Source organism: Cololabis saira, chromosome 19 (genome assembly GCF_033807715.1).
Source record: "Cololabis saira isolate AMF1-May2022 chromosome 19, fColSai1.1, whole genome shotgun sequence".
NCBI classification, from domain to species: Eukaryota; Metazoa; Chordata; class Actinopteri; order Beloniformes; family Belonidae; genus Cololabis; species Cololabis saira.
Genome location: NC_084605.1, coordinates 16482296 through 16497602, shown reverse-complemented (window position 1 = coordinate 16497602; position 15307 = coordinate 16482296). Strand labels below are relative to the sequence as shown.

Genomic DNA, 15307 nt, shown 5'->3' with positions numbered 1-15307 from the left:
TCCATACCATCAAAAGACCAAAGATACCTTACAAGGTGTCGGATGTCTTCAGTTTCAGCGCCTGGTGGAACTTTTTTAATAAAATATTCCATCTGGCAGCACAAATTCGTCAGTTTTCACTGTCATAACCTGTACTTGTAGGATGATGGTGGCGTGTGGGGCCAGGAGTCATGGCCATTTCAGCGTTCATCTGGATGTTTGTTGGTAAATCTGGGAAACCGTTTTTGAATGCTGACAAGAGTAAAGACGTGTGTTTTTATCAAAAACAAGTTTAATGCCATATTCGGTACTACAGGTATTAGACATACAACATTAAAGACAAGCTATAAACATATTATTGCATTTACAACGCTGATTGCAAGAAGAAGAATATTATTGTATTGGAAGTCAAAAAATCCACCGAAAGTATCTTTATGGTTTAGTGATGTGGTGCAATTCATACAGTTGGAAAAGATAAAATATACTCTCAGGGTCCAGGGACACATTTTTCTCTGTCTGAGATCCGGTATTACTGTATACTTAGAATTGTGCCCACTTAGATGTGACTAAATCCATGTGAATCATGTTTTGTTTAGTGCACAGCTTCAATGTTGATAGGCCATATTTTCCTTTTGTGTTGTGTATGTTTGTGTGCGCGTGTATGTATATATATATATATATATATATATATATATATATATATATATGCATATGTATGTATATATATATGTGTATGTATTTGTGTTAGTGCTGTCAGACGATTAAAAAAATTAATCTAATTAATTACAGGATTTATAATTAATTAATCTAATTAATCACATTTTAATCTCATATCTGCTAAATGTCCCCAAATAAAGAATTTGAATTCTAGGACATTACAAAATTGCACTGCAGTGGAACTTGTCCGGACAGGTTTAGCGATTAAATGATAATTCAGGCTGGAGCAGCTCCGCTGATAGGAAAATTATTTTTTACAAAATGTACAAATCACTGCGTTCTTGTTGATAGTCCCGTCTTCTTTCTTTTTATACATAAACTTGCCGTTCAAAGGCCCTAGCAAAGATTTGCTTGCCTCGCTCCCCTGAGCCGCGTCCACGTCTGTCACTAATTTGTGTATGTATATATGCATATGTGCATGTTAACTTGCTCTATGTTGTTTTATTTGTTTTTTTTTCATTCAATTTTCCAATTCTGTTGGTTAGGTGTCCAACCTGTTCAGGGGATGGGAGGGCAGGGGTGTTAAAATATAAAAATGAGCATTGTAATCCTTTTGTGTCTGTATCCATGTGCTGTGCTATTAATGCTCAATCATAAATAAAATTATTAAAAACAAGTTTAATAACTGAGAATGACAGCAACGCACCAAAAAACCTAATCACGGATGGACGAGAACAGGAGGGTGAATTCAACAGATGTACACATTCATGCTGGTCAGCTTCCACGTATCCAGACATCTGAGGCCCAAACGGGCCTCGCTCAGCTGCTCTCAGAGAACAGCTGCTTCTTTAAACGATAGTAGGCTCCTCTCCTTGCCATGAGCTCGGGGTCCGTCCCCTCCTCCACCACAGACCCCTTCTCCATGACGACGATGTGATCCGCCGTCTCAATCGTCTTCAGCTGATGAGCCACGATCAGAACCGTCCGGCCGCGAGCCAGAACATCCTGCAGGACCTGAGAGGGAAGGTAAATGTACTTCATTTATATAGCCCTTTACAGCCACCTCTAGGCGAGCCAAAGTGCTTTACAGAATAAAACTTACAGAAATACAACATACAATCATAAGACAAAGCAAAAGCCAATCTAAATAAATAGGTTTTAAGCCTTGATTTTAAAAGGCCCAGGTCAGAGATAGTGCGTAAGTTGCAGGGGAGCGTGTTCCAGAGCCGGGGGGCGGGGGGGGGCAAATGAAAAGGCTCAGTCACCCCAGGGCTTGAACTTTGACCTGGGCACCTCAAACAACAGTTGGTTTGAGGATCTCAGCACCCTGCAAGCTCACGCACCATTAAAAGATCCGATAAATAGGGCGGGGCAAGCCACTTACGGCATGCGTAGAGACCACATCCAGCTGGCTGGTGGCTTCATCCAGGATGATGACCTGCGGGTCGCGGACCAGCACTCTCATGATGGCGATGCTCTGCTTCTGTCCCTCGGAGAGGTTGCCTCCACCCTCTCCTACGTCTGGGAGGGAGGATTGGACAACTTGCATATAAAAACAGCATCTTCACATCTAAAGCCCTTCGTTCCAGAAATCTCCATCACAACTCTTCAGCCATTAATCATCAAAACATCCGGCAGATGTAAACGAGACTTTCCTTCCATCACATATGAAGCTATGAAACTAGGGCTGGGAATTGATTCAAATGTCAAGAATCGATTCGATTCCGATTCTTAAGATTCAGAATCGATTATCACCATTTGATTCGATTCAATCCGATATTGATTTGGGTTAGTGTTATTAAAAATGTTTTTTGAGCTGTTGCCTGAATTATATGACTGTAAAATAACTAATGAAATAATAATTTCACAATAATTATTGTGAAATAACTAAGAAATAAATATCCATTTAAAGTGATAAAAAAGAAGGAAATTGCAACAGCTCATGCAGTAAACATCATTTTAGCTTGTCTAATTTACCAGACACACAGCTTGCCATGAAGCACCAGGCATTTTTCAGGTATGTCATGACAAACTGTGTCCGATAACAGAAGAAACCAAACAAGCTATAGTAAATATAAATACTATGAACCTCATTGAACCAATATAACATTTAGAAATTAAGCTGAAATATCCAGCATTTTCTGTAAAGAAAAGTTCATTTAGTTCAGGAGTTTTCAAAACCAGCGCTTTGTTAACGCTGCAGCTACTCTTCAACGCCATGTTCATTGTTTGATAGTTTCACACCATGCCCATGTGTGAATTAAATGACGTGACTACTGGGATTAAAGTTCACCGGGGAAAAATGTAATTATGGAGAAGAGGAAATTAAAAAATCAAAAAAAAAATCGATCTTTAGACATACGAATCGATTTTTAGGAATTAATATGAGGATCGATTTAGAGTCGGAAAATCGATTTTTTTCAAACACAGGCCTATATGAAACGTTAATATTTAGCTCTTTTTCGAGCCGCTCAGTGGCACAGTGGCTTAAGGCTCATATACTGAGGCTACAGTCCTCCTGCAGCGGTCCCAGGTTCGAATCCCGGCCTGCATGTCATCCCCATTCTCCCTCTCTACCCCCTTCCTGTCTGCAACTTGAATAAAGGGCCACTAAAGCCACAAAAAATCTTTAAAAAAAATAAAATATTTAGCTCTTTTTCCAGCGTTACTGCTGCTGAAGACGGACCATGCGACTGGGCCCGGCGCCGTACCCGTGTCATACGCATCCTCCATCTCACAGATGAAGTCGTGTGCCTCTATCATCCTGGCAACGTCCTTCATCTTCTCACTGCTGCAGTCCTTCAGACCATATCCGATGTTGTACCTCAGGGAACCAGAAAACAGCACAGGGTTCTGGGAAACCACCGCCACCTGCAGAGACAGAAGCGGGTCAGGACGCGGGTCGGTATCAGAGCAGGGCGGGAGCTCCTTCCTGCCGCCCGGTACCTTCTGGTGCAGGTGTTTGTGCTGGTAGAGGTGAAGCGGCTCTCCGTCCAGCAGGATCCGGCCCTCCTGGGGCTCGTACAGCCTCTTCAGGAGGCTGACCAGGGAAGTCTTCCCACTGCCCGAGGAGCCCACCAGCGCCGTGACCTTCCCCGGCTGCAGCTCCACTGAGACGCTCTGGAGAGACACATCAGAGGAGCAGACATGTGTTTACTGCTCACAGCAACACGGCCGAGACACTGGTGCTGGATGTGACGGGACCTTCAGAGCCGGTTTGTCCAGAGCTGAGGGGTAGCTGAACGTGACGTCCTGGAAAACAATTCTGCCCTCCAACTTCTCAGGACACAAGTGTCCTTCCTTCCTCCACCTGGGTGTCCTGTCCAGGTAGCTCAGCACCTTGGAGATGACTCCAACTGTGGACAACGTATCTCCAAAAGAGTACAAGATCTCCTGCGTCAAAAAACCCCAAAAAAGATCAGGTGCTGCAATTTTACAGGTCAAATACGTGGCACATCTGTCCCTTCGCTCACCCTTAAGTTGACCGACATGGGCTTCTGGTACAGGAGAAACGTCACCAGGGTGCCGACGCTGAGCTGGCCGGAGGAGATGAGGCTGCGGGCCTCTATCAGCATCATCATCTTGATAGACAGAGTCACCAGCTACACGAAACCAGAGCGAGTAGAGCAACTAATCAGACCAACGGGACAATACCGAGACATCAGACGTGCCTCCGGAACATGGTCCAGTCTAAAGGTCCACACGTGTGCACGAGGCCTGTGTTGAAAAAAATTGATTCTCCGATTCTAAATCGATTCTCATATTAATTTCTAAAAATCGATTCATATGACTAAAGATCGATTTTTTTATCATTACATTACAACTTTTGGTATTTTTGTGTTTATGCCCAAAAAAGGAATTTTTTGTTGAACACAAGAATAACTGGTACCGTGTTTTTGCCTTTAAATATGTTTAAAGGTTTAAAAACATTAAAGTTTTCAGTTATAATTGCATACATTTTCTATATTTCATTACTTTATATACTATCTTGGGGTTACATTTGTATAAAATGCTAAAAACCAAATTCTCAAAAATTTTAAATTGAAATAGACCGAAAATGGAAAAAATAAAAACGCATTGTGGGAAAAAAATAAAACCGATTTCATCCGTCTCTGTTTGCTGCCCTGGATCTGTTTGGTAATTCTGCCCCACGATGTTTCTGAAAGTAGTTCTATCAGCATTCTGGGAGGTGATTGGTCCTTACAGCATCATTAGCTGCCAATACTTGCTGTTGAATCTCAATATAATACTAGGATTAATATGTTGCATAACTACACAGTCATATCATTCATGCAACAGCTAAAACAACTGTTTTAATAACACTAACCCAAATCGGAACAAATCGGATCGAATCAAATCTTGATCATCGATTCTGAATCTTAAGAACAGAAGGATATAAGTACATCATCGTGATAGGTGAACTTTTTAGTACTGAGTACTAAATATAACTTTAAAAATGTACAAAAACACAGTTTCTGAGAGAATTGCCCATCTTTCTAATAAACTACCAGCTTCAAAATATTTCAATGATACATTTCTCGTGGAAAATGCCTACCTCAGCTATAACTGCTCATTATGACTCTGAATACGCTTAAACCGTGATAGTGCAACATATACTTTCTGTTCTGGGGTTAATAAAATCGTACTGAAGTGAATTAAAATGAAAATCCAAGTTTTGCCTTAACTGCATAACTGAGAACAGCAAACATCTATCTAACAATCTTCACACTAAGTACTTTCATTCAGAACTTAACAATTGTAACCTGTGTACATTTATTTCTGCAAGCTGAAATGTTCACGTATCTTCAGAAGTGACTTCCATGTAAATACTAGAGAGCTGCATGCTTTACCCTCCGTATCAAGCCGAAGGCCGCGCTGTAGACCCCCGCGCGGGTCTTGATGGCTCGCATCCGGTCCAGAGCCCCCTGATACCTCCTCAGCTCATCCCTCTCTGCCCTGAAGCTGCGGACCGTTCGGATGCCGCCGACTGTCTGGGAGACCAGGTCCTTGTTCTGAGCCTGGCAGTCCTGGATCTGCTCCTTCAGCTCCTGCTCGGACAAAACCCAAGATTCAGTGAGAAGGAACATCAACAGACTGACTCTATACAAGGTTCATTATCATTATTATTACTACCATCATTATCATTATTATTGTCATTATAATCATCATCATCACTATTATCATTATTAGGAGCTGCGAGGCAGCTGCTTCCTGTACCATATGGGCAGAAACATCAAGGTGGCTTATGCACGATAAAGTCAAGGTGACCTTGCAGACACGGTCTGAACCGGTCTGACCCGGCGGTCTGAACCGGTGGTTTGAACTGAACCCGCGGTCTGAACCAGGTCCAGCTCGTCTGCCAGCAGGACCAGGCTGAACATTGTGAGAAGCTTGTAGAGGGATAAGCAAAAATGCCTCACCAAGTTAAACAGCATGAAAGGCAATACTTCATCTAGTAACCAATGTTCTGTGAACTTCGGACAAGGACCGAAATCTTTAAAAATAAATAATAGAATTCTCTCAATCATTATCCTGAGTTTACAGGAGGATTCAATGTGTCCTGTTTTTTCATCCGAGGACGAGGAGGAGTTCATAGAGACATCAGGACATTGTGTGATTGTGGAAACTGCTTCACCTCAACAGTCCACACGCAGAGCTGACGTTTGCTGTTTGAAATCCCACTCTGATGTGGCAATACAGCAACACGTGCGCTATATGACTTCCTAAATGGGAACAATTGCACGGTTTTTGTGCAGATGTGCTGTGACAGCTGTTAGAAAAGAGCTCCTGATCAAGTCTATCACAAATGAATTTGTTCTGGGTTATTTAAAAGACGATATTGTTTTTGAAAATTTTTAAAATAACTACGAAAAAAGGCATAAACTAAAAATCCGGGAGGGACTGAAGCAAACTAAACACTAATCTCAAAGCAAGTGATGCACTCTGCAGGGGTTTGAAGGGACTGGAGACAGGGGGGGGTCCAGGGACAGGTCCAGCCCCGGCCCCGGGGGCCCCGCCTACCTTGGACAGAGCGATGTACTGGCTTTGCAGAGCGGCCTGCAGCGGCATCTCCACGCAGGTGAGCAGCGTCAGCTCCCAGGACAGGCTCAGCATCACTCGCAGCATCAGGAAGGTTTTGACGGTGCTGCGCACCGCAGCGTTAGCATTCAGCGCTATGGTGCGTCCCATCCGGTCAACATCGCTGTGCAGGCGGGAGGAAAGTTGTCCTGCATGTTCAAACCAACACTTAGATGCTGAGTTCACCCACTTATAAAACCCAACATCTGAAAAAATGTGATTCCTACATTTACTTTAACTTAACTTTATTTATTTATATAGCACCTTTCATGCAGGTAAAGGTCAACACGAAGTGCCTTACATTGAAAAGAGAAAAGAAACAATCCCCTTTGACCCCCCCACTCCCCGTACCCTCATTCATACTACACACACACACACACACACACACACACACACACACAGCCAGAGCCGTCTGGGACATTTGCGAGGCCCTGTGTGAAATGGCTGGGGGTCCCTCGCAAGTGAGCGTAGGCAGCGTGCGCGAAATCTTTGGGTTTTTCGGGTCGGCTCGGGTGTCTATATGCACAATTTTAACTCTCCAATCAGCAAAATACTGGATACCTTCCCCTGCCTCATCATCATCTCGGCTTGCCTCGACGTGGGGCCCCACGGCTGCTTGAGACCCGGTTGGATCGGTGATTTTTGTAACAAATTTATCAAACAAGCCTTTCAGAGAGGCATTAAACTCTTCCATTTTCTTTAGTTTTTTTCTTTTTTCATCCCCTGATGGAAATTTCCTGAATCTGTCTCGTTCTCTCGACATTGTGTGACAGTTTGTTCCAACTCCACCCGTCTCAATCAGAGCACCTTGTGTCTGCGCTTGGTCTGACGCAGTTGTATTGAACAACAGACATCAATCAGCAAGCACATCATTGCACATATATTTATTGATATGCACAGACTAGTACACATTTAGGTCTGTAATGGAACGTGACTGTTGATATTTATAAGGGAAAGAAGGAAAAAAAACGAGAAAAAAAAAAGAAAAAACGGCCCATAGCGCGAGGCCCCGTGCGGTCGCACGGTTCGCACACCCCTTGCGGCGGCCCTGCACACAGCATACTATACAGATGCATACACACCCGGCACCCCCCACCCTTGTGGCTGTATGTTACTCAAAGTCTGCAATTTAACCCAATAGTCATTCTGGTGTTTCACATCCAGTGTATATAACATTCTTAGATTCTTAAAACACAAAATGTTGAACTCTGGACTGAAAATAAACATATATATTACATTATCTGTCAAGTATTACATTATCAGTTTTGAAAAAAAAGACCCACCTAAAAATGTAATAAATTCCCAAAAATGTAATAAGGTATTACATTATTGGTAAAAATGTTATTACAATATCAGTCAGGATATTTTATTACATTATTGGTTAAGTTATTACATTATTGGGTTTTATTACATTTTCGATTGAGTTAAGTGTATTACATTTTCAGGCGTTATTACATTATCAGGAAATTATTACATTATAGGGTGCTACAATCCTCAGTTGGGATATTTTACAGGTTTTTTTCCCTCCCTCACACCAATGCTGAGTAATAATGAGATCACGTGATGTGGCAAGTTTGGAAATAACGAGTTAATGATGCGTTTTTTAAAGAAACAAACAGCGGTCAATAGCTGCGTCCGAAATTGCATACTTCCAGTAGCAAAAACAGTATGTGAGATTTTTTTAGTGCGTCCGAAACATTAGTAGGTACACAATAGTATGTACTATCCATACTCATTCCGGAGAAATGTATTAGTGTGGATTGATGGACACTAGCTAAACAGAAACTTCCCACAATGCAATGCGGCTGTGTTTGGTTGCTAAGTGCTGCGCAGATACGTATATGTCTTAAGTATAATATTTAGTATCATAATATTATTATATAATATTAATATTATAATACTCAACTCAACTTTATTTATAAAGCGCTTTAAAACAACCACAGCTGAAACAAAGTGCTGTACATAAGACAAACAAATCAACAGCAAAAGACAATAAAAAACAAATAAATAAACAAATAAAATTACATAAAACCACTAAAAACATAATAGTCGTATATAATACTATTATATAATGTCATCTTGTTTGGGCCGGGATAAACGGGAAAGAGCGGAGCGGCGCTGCTACTGCTGCTGTGACAGGAGTTGTTACCATGGTCCGAATTAATACATACTACTGATATTTACTCAAAAATGTGTCCCGAACTTAAGTACTTTTTGAGTATATACTGTTTAGTATGGCATTTAGGACACACAGCTTGTTTCTCACCTGGGTTATTTTCCTCAAAGAAGTGCACCTCCTGCTGGAGGAAGCTGTGGAACAGCACATGCATCAGTCTCTTGTTCAGTCTGGCCAACGAGCACTTGAAAAGGCCTCCTCTCAAGCCCGAAAACAGCCCGCTGTTAGGATGGAAAACAGCTGGTTAACTTTAGAAATCACTGAAACCAATCAGACATGTGAAAGGTGAAGGGACTGCTGACGAAGGGAGAGGAAGTCTATCTGCAACCGTCTTAGCTCCATTACCTTCCAAGAGAAAGAAGCACGAGCTGCCCGACAGCAGAGCTGAAGCTGGTGTGATGCACCTGACCGCTGAGGATATCGATGACATTCCCCTGATACAGAGGGATATAAGTATCACCTGTCAGGACACATGCATGACATAGTAAAGTTAATATCTATGGTATCCTTGTATATAATTATAGAAACTGTGCAAAATTGTAATATGAATCAAATGTCAGTTATTAGAGAGTATCAGCATGTCACACTTACAGAATACGGCCAAGATCAGGAAACTAAAAGCTGCGATCAGGTAAAAGGTATCTGGTTTAAAGTAGGTCAGCACCCTCGAGAACAACTGCTTAGCATCCACCTTCTTCTTGTCTTTCCCCATCTTCCCATCCCCACAGAGACCCATCTCCCAAACTACACAGGCCAGTGACGAGGACACGGCTCCCCAGAGCAGCATCCCGAAGTCAGGAGGTGTCCCCGCGTACGGGTCCGAGGGGGGCGCCTTCAGAGAGCAGCCAGTTTCAAACGCAGGAGGAAGCAGGCAGAGGGCGGCTACGAATCTCCTGAGCACAGCCGGGGGCTCTCCATCCGTCAGTAAACAGGCGAGAACATCGAGAACGAGCCACTTCACTGCTGCAAAGGCCCACACTGCCGTCAGTCCGAAGCAGCCGGAGCAGCCCAGCAGCAGCAGTCCAGCCCACAGCGCCGAGCTCAGAACCACATCGCCAAGGACGACCAGTAATCCACATGACAACACGCCCCTCATTTCTCTTTGGTGGATGTCAGACTCCAAGAGACCAAACCTGGATTTACAAGCACAGTTATGATGGTTTTGTCAAATGAAGATCAACTGTCTCTGAGCCTCTGTCCTCTCTTCTTCTTGTCTTCTCGTTCTATAGGAGTGATTGCTTCTGTTTTAAGACTAGTTCTTTATGTTGTAATCCGAAGATTGCTGGTTCACTCAGTGGCTTCCTCCTTCCTGATGCATCCATCATTGGGTGAGTCCATTTATGGCCGTCAGAAAGGCCTGCAAAAACTAGAAACTGCACATAATAATGAGAAGTGTAAGTGCATGTAATGGGTTACTGTAGTCCAGCTCTCTCTGAGGGGTGTAGATAAGTAAGGGATAATACCTGACGAGGTGTACATTATCATAAATATATGGACGACACGGGGGTGTGAACCGTCCGACGGGAAGCGGAGGACGGTTTGCCTCCGCGAAGTCCATTTATTTATATTATGTACACCACGAAGGGCATTATCCCGCTTATAACACGGTCACTTAACAAAAAACATAAATATTAAATCAGTTATTCATGCTTTAATGTGTTTTCAGTTGAAATCATTAGTTTTATAACAAACCACAGCTGAGCGGCTGAGCGGACTATTAAATCTCTCGTCTGCAGCCGCTGTAACCTGGTAAGTTAAGTTTTTTAACAAGCCATAACTCAGTTTCCTTGGTAACACCTGAGGATCTGACTAATACCTGGAACAATCACTACCGTCCCATAAGGTCCTTAATGGACACAGTGTTGACTTCTCCAGTAACTAGGACGGACCTGAGATACCTTAGTAACGGGGGATATTCAAGTCCACTCAGGTCCACTCGGCTATTTTCTTTTCTCTCCTCTTCTGCATCCCAGTCATCAAAAGTGTTAAATTCACCAAATAAATTAAAAGAAATGACAAAATCCCTCATGTCGCCGTCCTGCGGTAGCCGGCTCTTCTTCTCTGAATCTCTGTTGCCGTAGTTACCACCTGGAAGTTGATCCAGTGCAATGATATTAAAGATATCAGGCAATTTGACCGAACTTGTTTTCTAGGTGTAGGTTTTCACTTTAAATGTACACCTGCCAGCCAATCAGAATCGAGTATTCACACAGACCATGGTATAACTAGAAATATCCTGTATTAAACCATTCATCATTTCATAAACAAGCCAGTAGGGAATTAAATCTCACGTGACGTGTACGGCCTAATATGGAGAGGCTCTGCTGCTGGTATAAGAGCGCAAGAGCACCATCAGTTTACAGTTATCGAGCACCAGTATTATCTGTGAGGTTGTCATGGGAACCTTGATGGCGAGTGAATTGATAATATATGTTTTGGGGTTCTTTCAACATATACGTATATATTTTTCAACGTATACACAGCCGTACTTCTCTGGCCCTCAGGATGCCCTGCATGCTCCAGAGCAGGGGTTTTCAATTCCGGTCCTCGGGCCTCCCTGCCCTGCTTGTTTTAGATGCTACCCTGCTTTCAGCACACCATGATACAAGGAGCTGTGTCATCAACAGAGTTGTACAGACCTTGATGACAAACTAATGAGGACCATTAATTAGAATCAGGTGTGTTGATGCAAGGCAACATCGAAAACATGCAGGGCAGGGAGGCCCGAGGACCGGAATTGAAAACCCCTGCTCCAGAGGATTTCCTGCTCCATTACACCTGGCTCCAATGAATGGGTCATCCACTTATCTTGTTGACCAGATGATGATCCACTCATTTAAAACAGGTGTGTTGGAGCACGGGAAAACATGCGCAGGATTTTTTCTTCCTTTCCATAATTCCTCACAATCATTGTAATGACTTGATACTTTAAAAGCAAATTAGTCTTAATTACCCATAATTAACTACTCCCAACATATATATTTATAAAATCAAAGGATGAGATGCAGAAAGTCAACTGGAGCATTGTATTTGCAAACTTATATCTCAGCATTGAAAATGACCTACTTGTACTAAATTCAGATTCAGATAACTTTATTTGGGTTCAAATAATAATGTCAACATATTCTGAATAACTAACCAAATATGAATGATAGCCTTGATATTCTGTAATCAGCAACATAAACCTTCAGGAAACAAAAATCCATGTTTTAATAATAGATGTAAAAGGACTCCATGTGTCATCTCTCCTACCTGATCTCATGGTTCTGCTTTTTCTTCTGCGTTTTACACTGACACGTGTTTTGGATGTCATGTCTCGACTGAAATGTGAACAGTTTAGCTAGAAAATGTTTCTACGAGACGTAAAACCATAGACATACGTCTATGCGGAAAACGACCAAAACATTTAGTAAGTGAAGTTGCGGTGGAGTTTGTTATTCACTCCGGCCTGCCCCGGCTGGGCGGGCGGGAACTCTGCGGTCCCGGCAGCAGCTATAACCACTGGTGCGGCGTGTCCAAAAACTAATCTCTTTTCCATTTAAGTTTCCAGTCTAACGTCATCAAAGAAAAATTGTTTTGAATACGTTAGTCCTATTTTTTGACCTGCCATCATGCCTTTATTGTGTGCACTCATTTAGAGGGCTCGTGCAGTGTGCAGTAGCCATTCATGGTTCCGCCACTTTGGTTCCGCCAACACTACTGTACAGGACTGTCTCGGAAAATTAGAATATTGTGATTTTCTGTAATGCAATTACAAAAACAAAAATGTCATACATTCTGAATTCATAACAAATCAACTGAAATATTGCAAGCCTTTTATTATTTTAATATTGCTGATCATGGTTTACAGCTTAAGGAAACTCAAATATCCTATCTCAAAAAATTAGAATATTCTGGGAATCTTAATCTTAAACTGTAAACCATAATCAGCAATTTTAAAATAATAAAAGGCTTGCAATATTTCAGTTGATTTGTAATGAATCCAGAATGTATGACATTTTTGTTTTTTTAATTGCATTACAGAAAATAAAGAACTTTATCACAATATTCTAATTTTCTGAGACAGTCCTGTATAATTCTCTTAATTTTAACCCTATAGGATATGGAGAGATTGTAAACGTGTGTTTTTGAAGCATTTTGTCAACTGCCTGCTAAACTACTAGATTCAAGGTGATCCTTTAAGACTAAATACATAGCTCGTTTCCACGGTGATTTTGTTTTGACAAACAAGTACGTTGTAAATGACATTGCAAAAGCATCACAAATAGTAAGATGAATGACACGGATCCCACTGATTGTTGGTGACTCTCACAAGGTGGCGTCGTATTTATACGTAGTTTACTCGTTGGAGAAGTTTGTGTTGACTTTGTAACTCTCATGTTGGGACATACGCCATGCAGAACGTTCAAATGAGCCGATAACGGTTATAAGAACAGATATAAACCAATCTAAGCAGGTCTACATGTCTTACCGTGTTCTCCGTGGCAGCTGCTGCATAACCGAAACTAGTTTGTATTTGGTTTCACTTTTGCTTTCAACATGACAGACTGGAGATTTGAAACCAAAAACATAATTCATTTCTGTCTTCACTTCAATTTTTTTACCCATTTGTTTAACACAACACTATCTAATTACTTTTATCTATGATTTTTATCTTTAATTTACATTTTTTGGCCGTTTTTTGAACAGGTGACGCACAACCCTGTCGTTGCACACTTCTGCCGCTAGATGGCGGCATTTACAGACTTTTCCTCTTGGTCACGTGAAAAAGTAAAATAGGAAACATTTGAGTCTGGAAACAACCATCAAACTAGGCCACTATATACTGTATCATTCTTTAATCATTATAAATGGTTGTGGTCTTAAAATAACTGTGACTGGATACTTTATGTAGAGAGATGTACTCATGATTGTATGACATTTTCTCTTCTTCTCTTCCATTTTTTTATTTATTATAAGTATCTCATAACCATCCTTTTTGTCCATCGTTCTTGTAGTTTGTCATGCTGACCTGCAGTCCCCCCCTCTGATCATCCCATCGCTGCTTCCACCTGTCTGTGTAGATGTAAATGTAAATTTACTTTATTTATATAGCCCTTTACCTGTAGGTGAGCCAAAGTGCTTTACAGAATAAAAAATACAGAAATACAACATACAATCATAAGACAGAGCAAAAAAAAAATAAAAAATAGAATAAATAGATGTATATCTGTATATTGCTTGTATATTGCTAAGTGTCTGCTGTCTAAATCTGCTTGTATAGTCATCCCTGTAGTGCACCAGTTAGCCATTGTGTCTGTGTCTCTCCTTTCTCTGTTCTTCATTCTCTCTGTCTGTTTTCTCTTTTCCTACTCTGCCCTGTCTGGACTCCGGCAGGAGAGCCCCCGCCCCTTTATGATCCAGGTCCTGTTTTTTCTTGCCACTGTTTGGCTTAAGGTTTTTCTCCCACTAGGGGAGTTTTTACCTGCCATTGTTTATGTTATGTTTATGTAATAATTGCTCGGGGTTCATGTTCTGATTTCTGGAAAGGTCCTAGAGAAAACTTCTGTTGTAATAGACGCTATATAAATAAAATGTAATTGAAAAATGTAATAGATATAGACATTGTTCTGCATTTTTTTAAAACCAAAAAACGAGGAAATTCGATGTCTATACAAACTGATACCGTATAGATCTTGAAAATAATGTCAGTACTGATTTACTTTCTCTGTAAAGCAGACAGTTTCAGGGATGAAAATACATGTCCTTTTTGCACCACTCAGTATCTTTTGTTTTGGCTTTAACCTAATAACAGACCTATAAAACACATTTTGGTTCAAATTTCAGACAAGGCCCTGTTTATAAGCCATGAACAAGAACTATCACATTTTAAGTTAATACCAGCTGAACCTGTTTTATTGTTATGATTGCTTTCTATAATACATACATCCATTTTCTCTCCAATTTGATCATTTCTTTCAAGCTTGATTAGTTTGTTGTTTTTTTGCAACTACATCTTAAAACACTTTTTAACCATTATTTAAAAAAGGACTCCTTTGTTTTTCGGTATTTTGTTTGTCATTATCCCAAAGGAAAACTAAAGCTACCGATAATTATAAATTGTACATCTTGTGGATGCAAATAAAGGATCAGAATAAATGATGTCTTGTTTTCTGAGGTTTAAGCTCCAACTAACTGTTATAAAGTATCCTTGTGTATTCCCTCCAAACATTAGGCCTTAGTTATTTGCATATCTTCATAAATTATAAATAATAAAGACAACAGATTTTGATTCCCATGTGTGATTCACATCCTGTTTGGTGCCGTTTACTCCCACGTTACCAAGGCGTTGCACAGAATGACTGTATTTACAGCAACAGCAGATGCACAGAGGGTCCATTCTTGTTCTGTCTCAGAGACTGAGACTGACATTTTACT

At 41.1% G+C, this 15307-nt stretch overlaps 1 protein-coding gene across 1 annotated transcript; it reads right to left on the bottom strand.

The window, feature by feature from the left end:
* Window positions 1–1294: 1294 nt before the first annotated feature.
* On the bottom strand, window positions 1295–12497 carry tap2t (transporter associated with antigen processing, subunit type t, teleost specific). Its single transcript, XM_061708558.1, has 12 exons — window positions 12143–12497; window positions 9482–10263; window positions 9236–9350; window positions 8981–9111; window positions 6658–6863; window positions 5487–5684; window positions 4110–4238; window positions 3841–4029; window positions 3583–3756; window positions 3348–3507; window positions 2021–2157; window positions 1295–1650 (listed from the first exon to the last, which is right to left on the bottom strand). Exons 2-12 carry the CDS (start codon window positions 9984–9986, stop codon window positions 1456–1458), a joined length of 2139 nt encoding a protein of 712 aa, XP_061564542.1. The 5' UTR covers window positions 9987–10263; window positions 12143–12497; the 3' UTR covers window positions 1295–1455.
* Between the last annotated feature and the right edge of the window lie 2810 nt (window positions 12498–15307).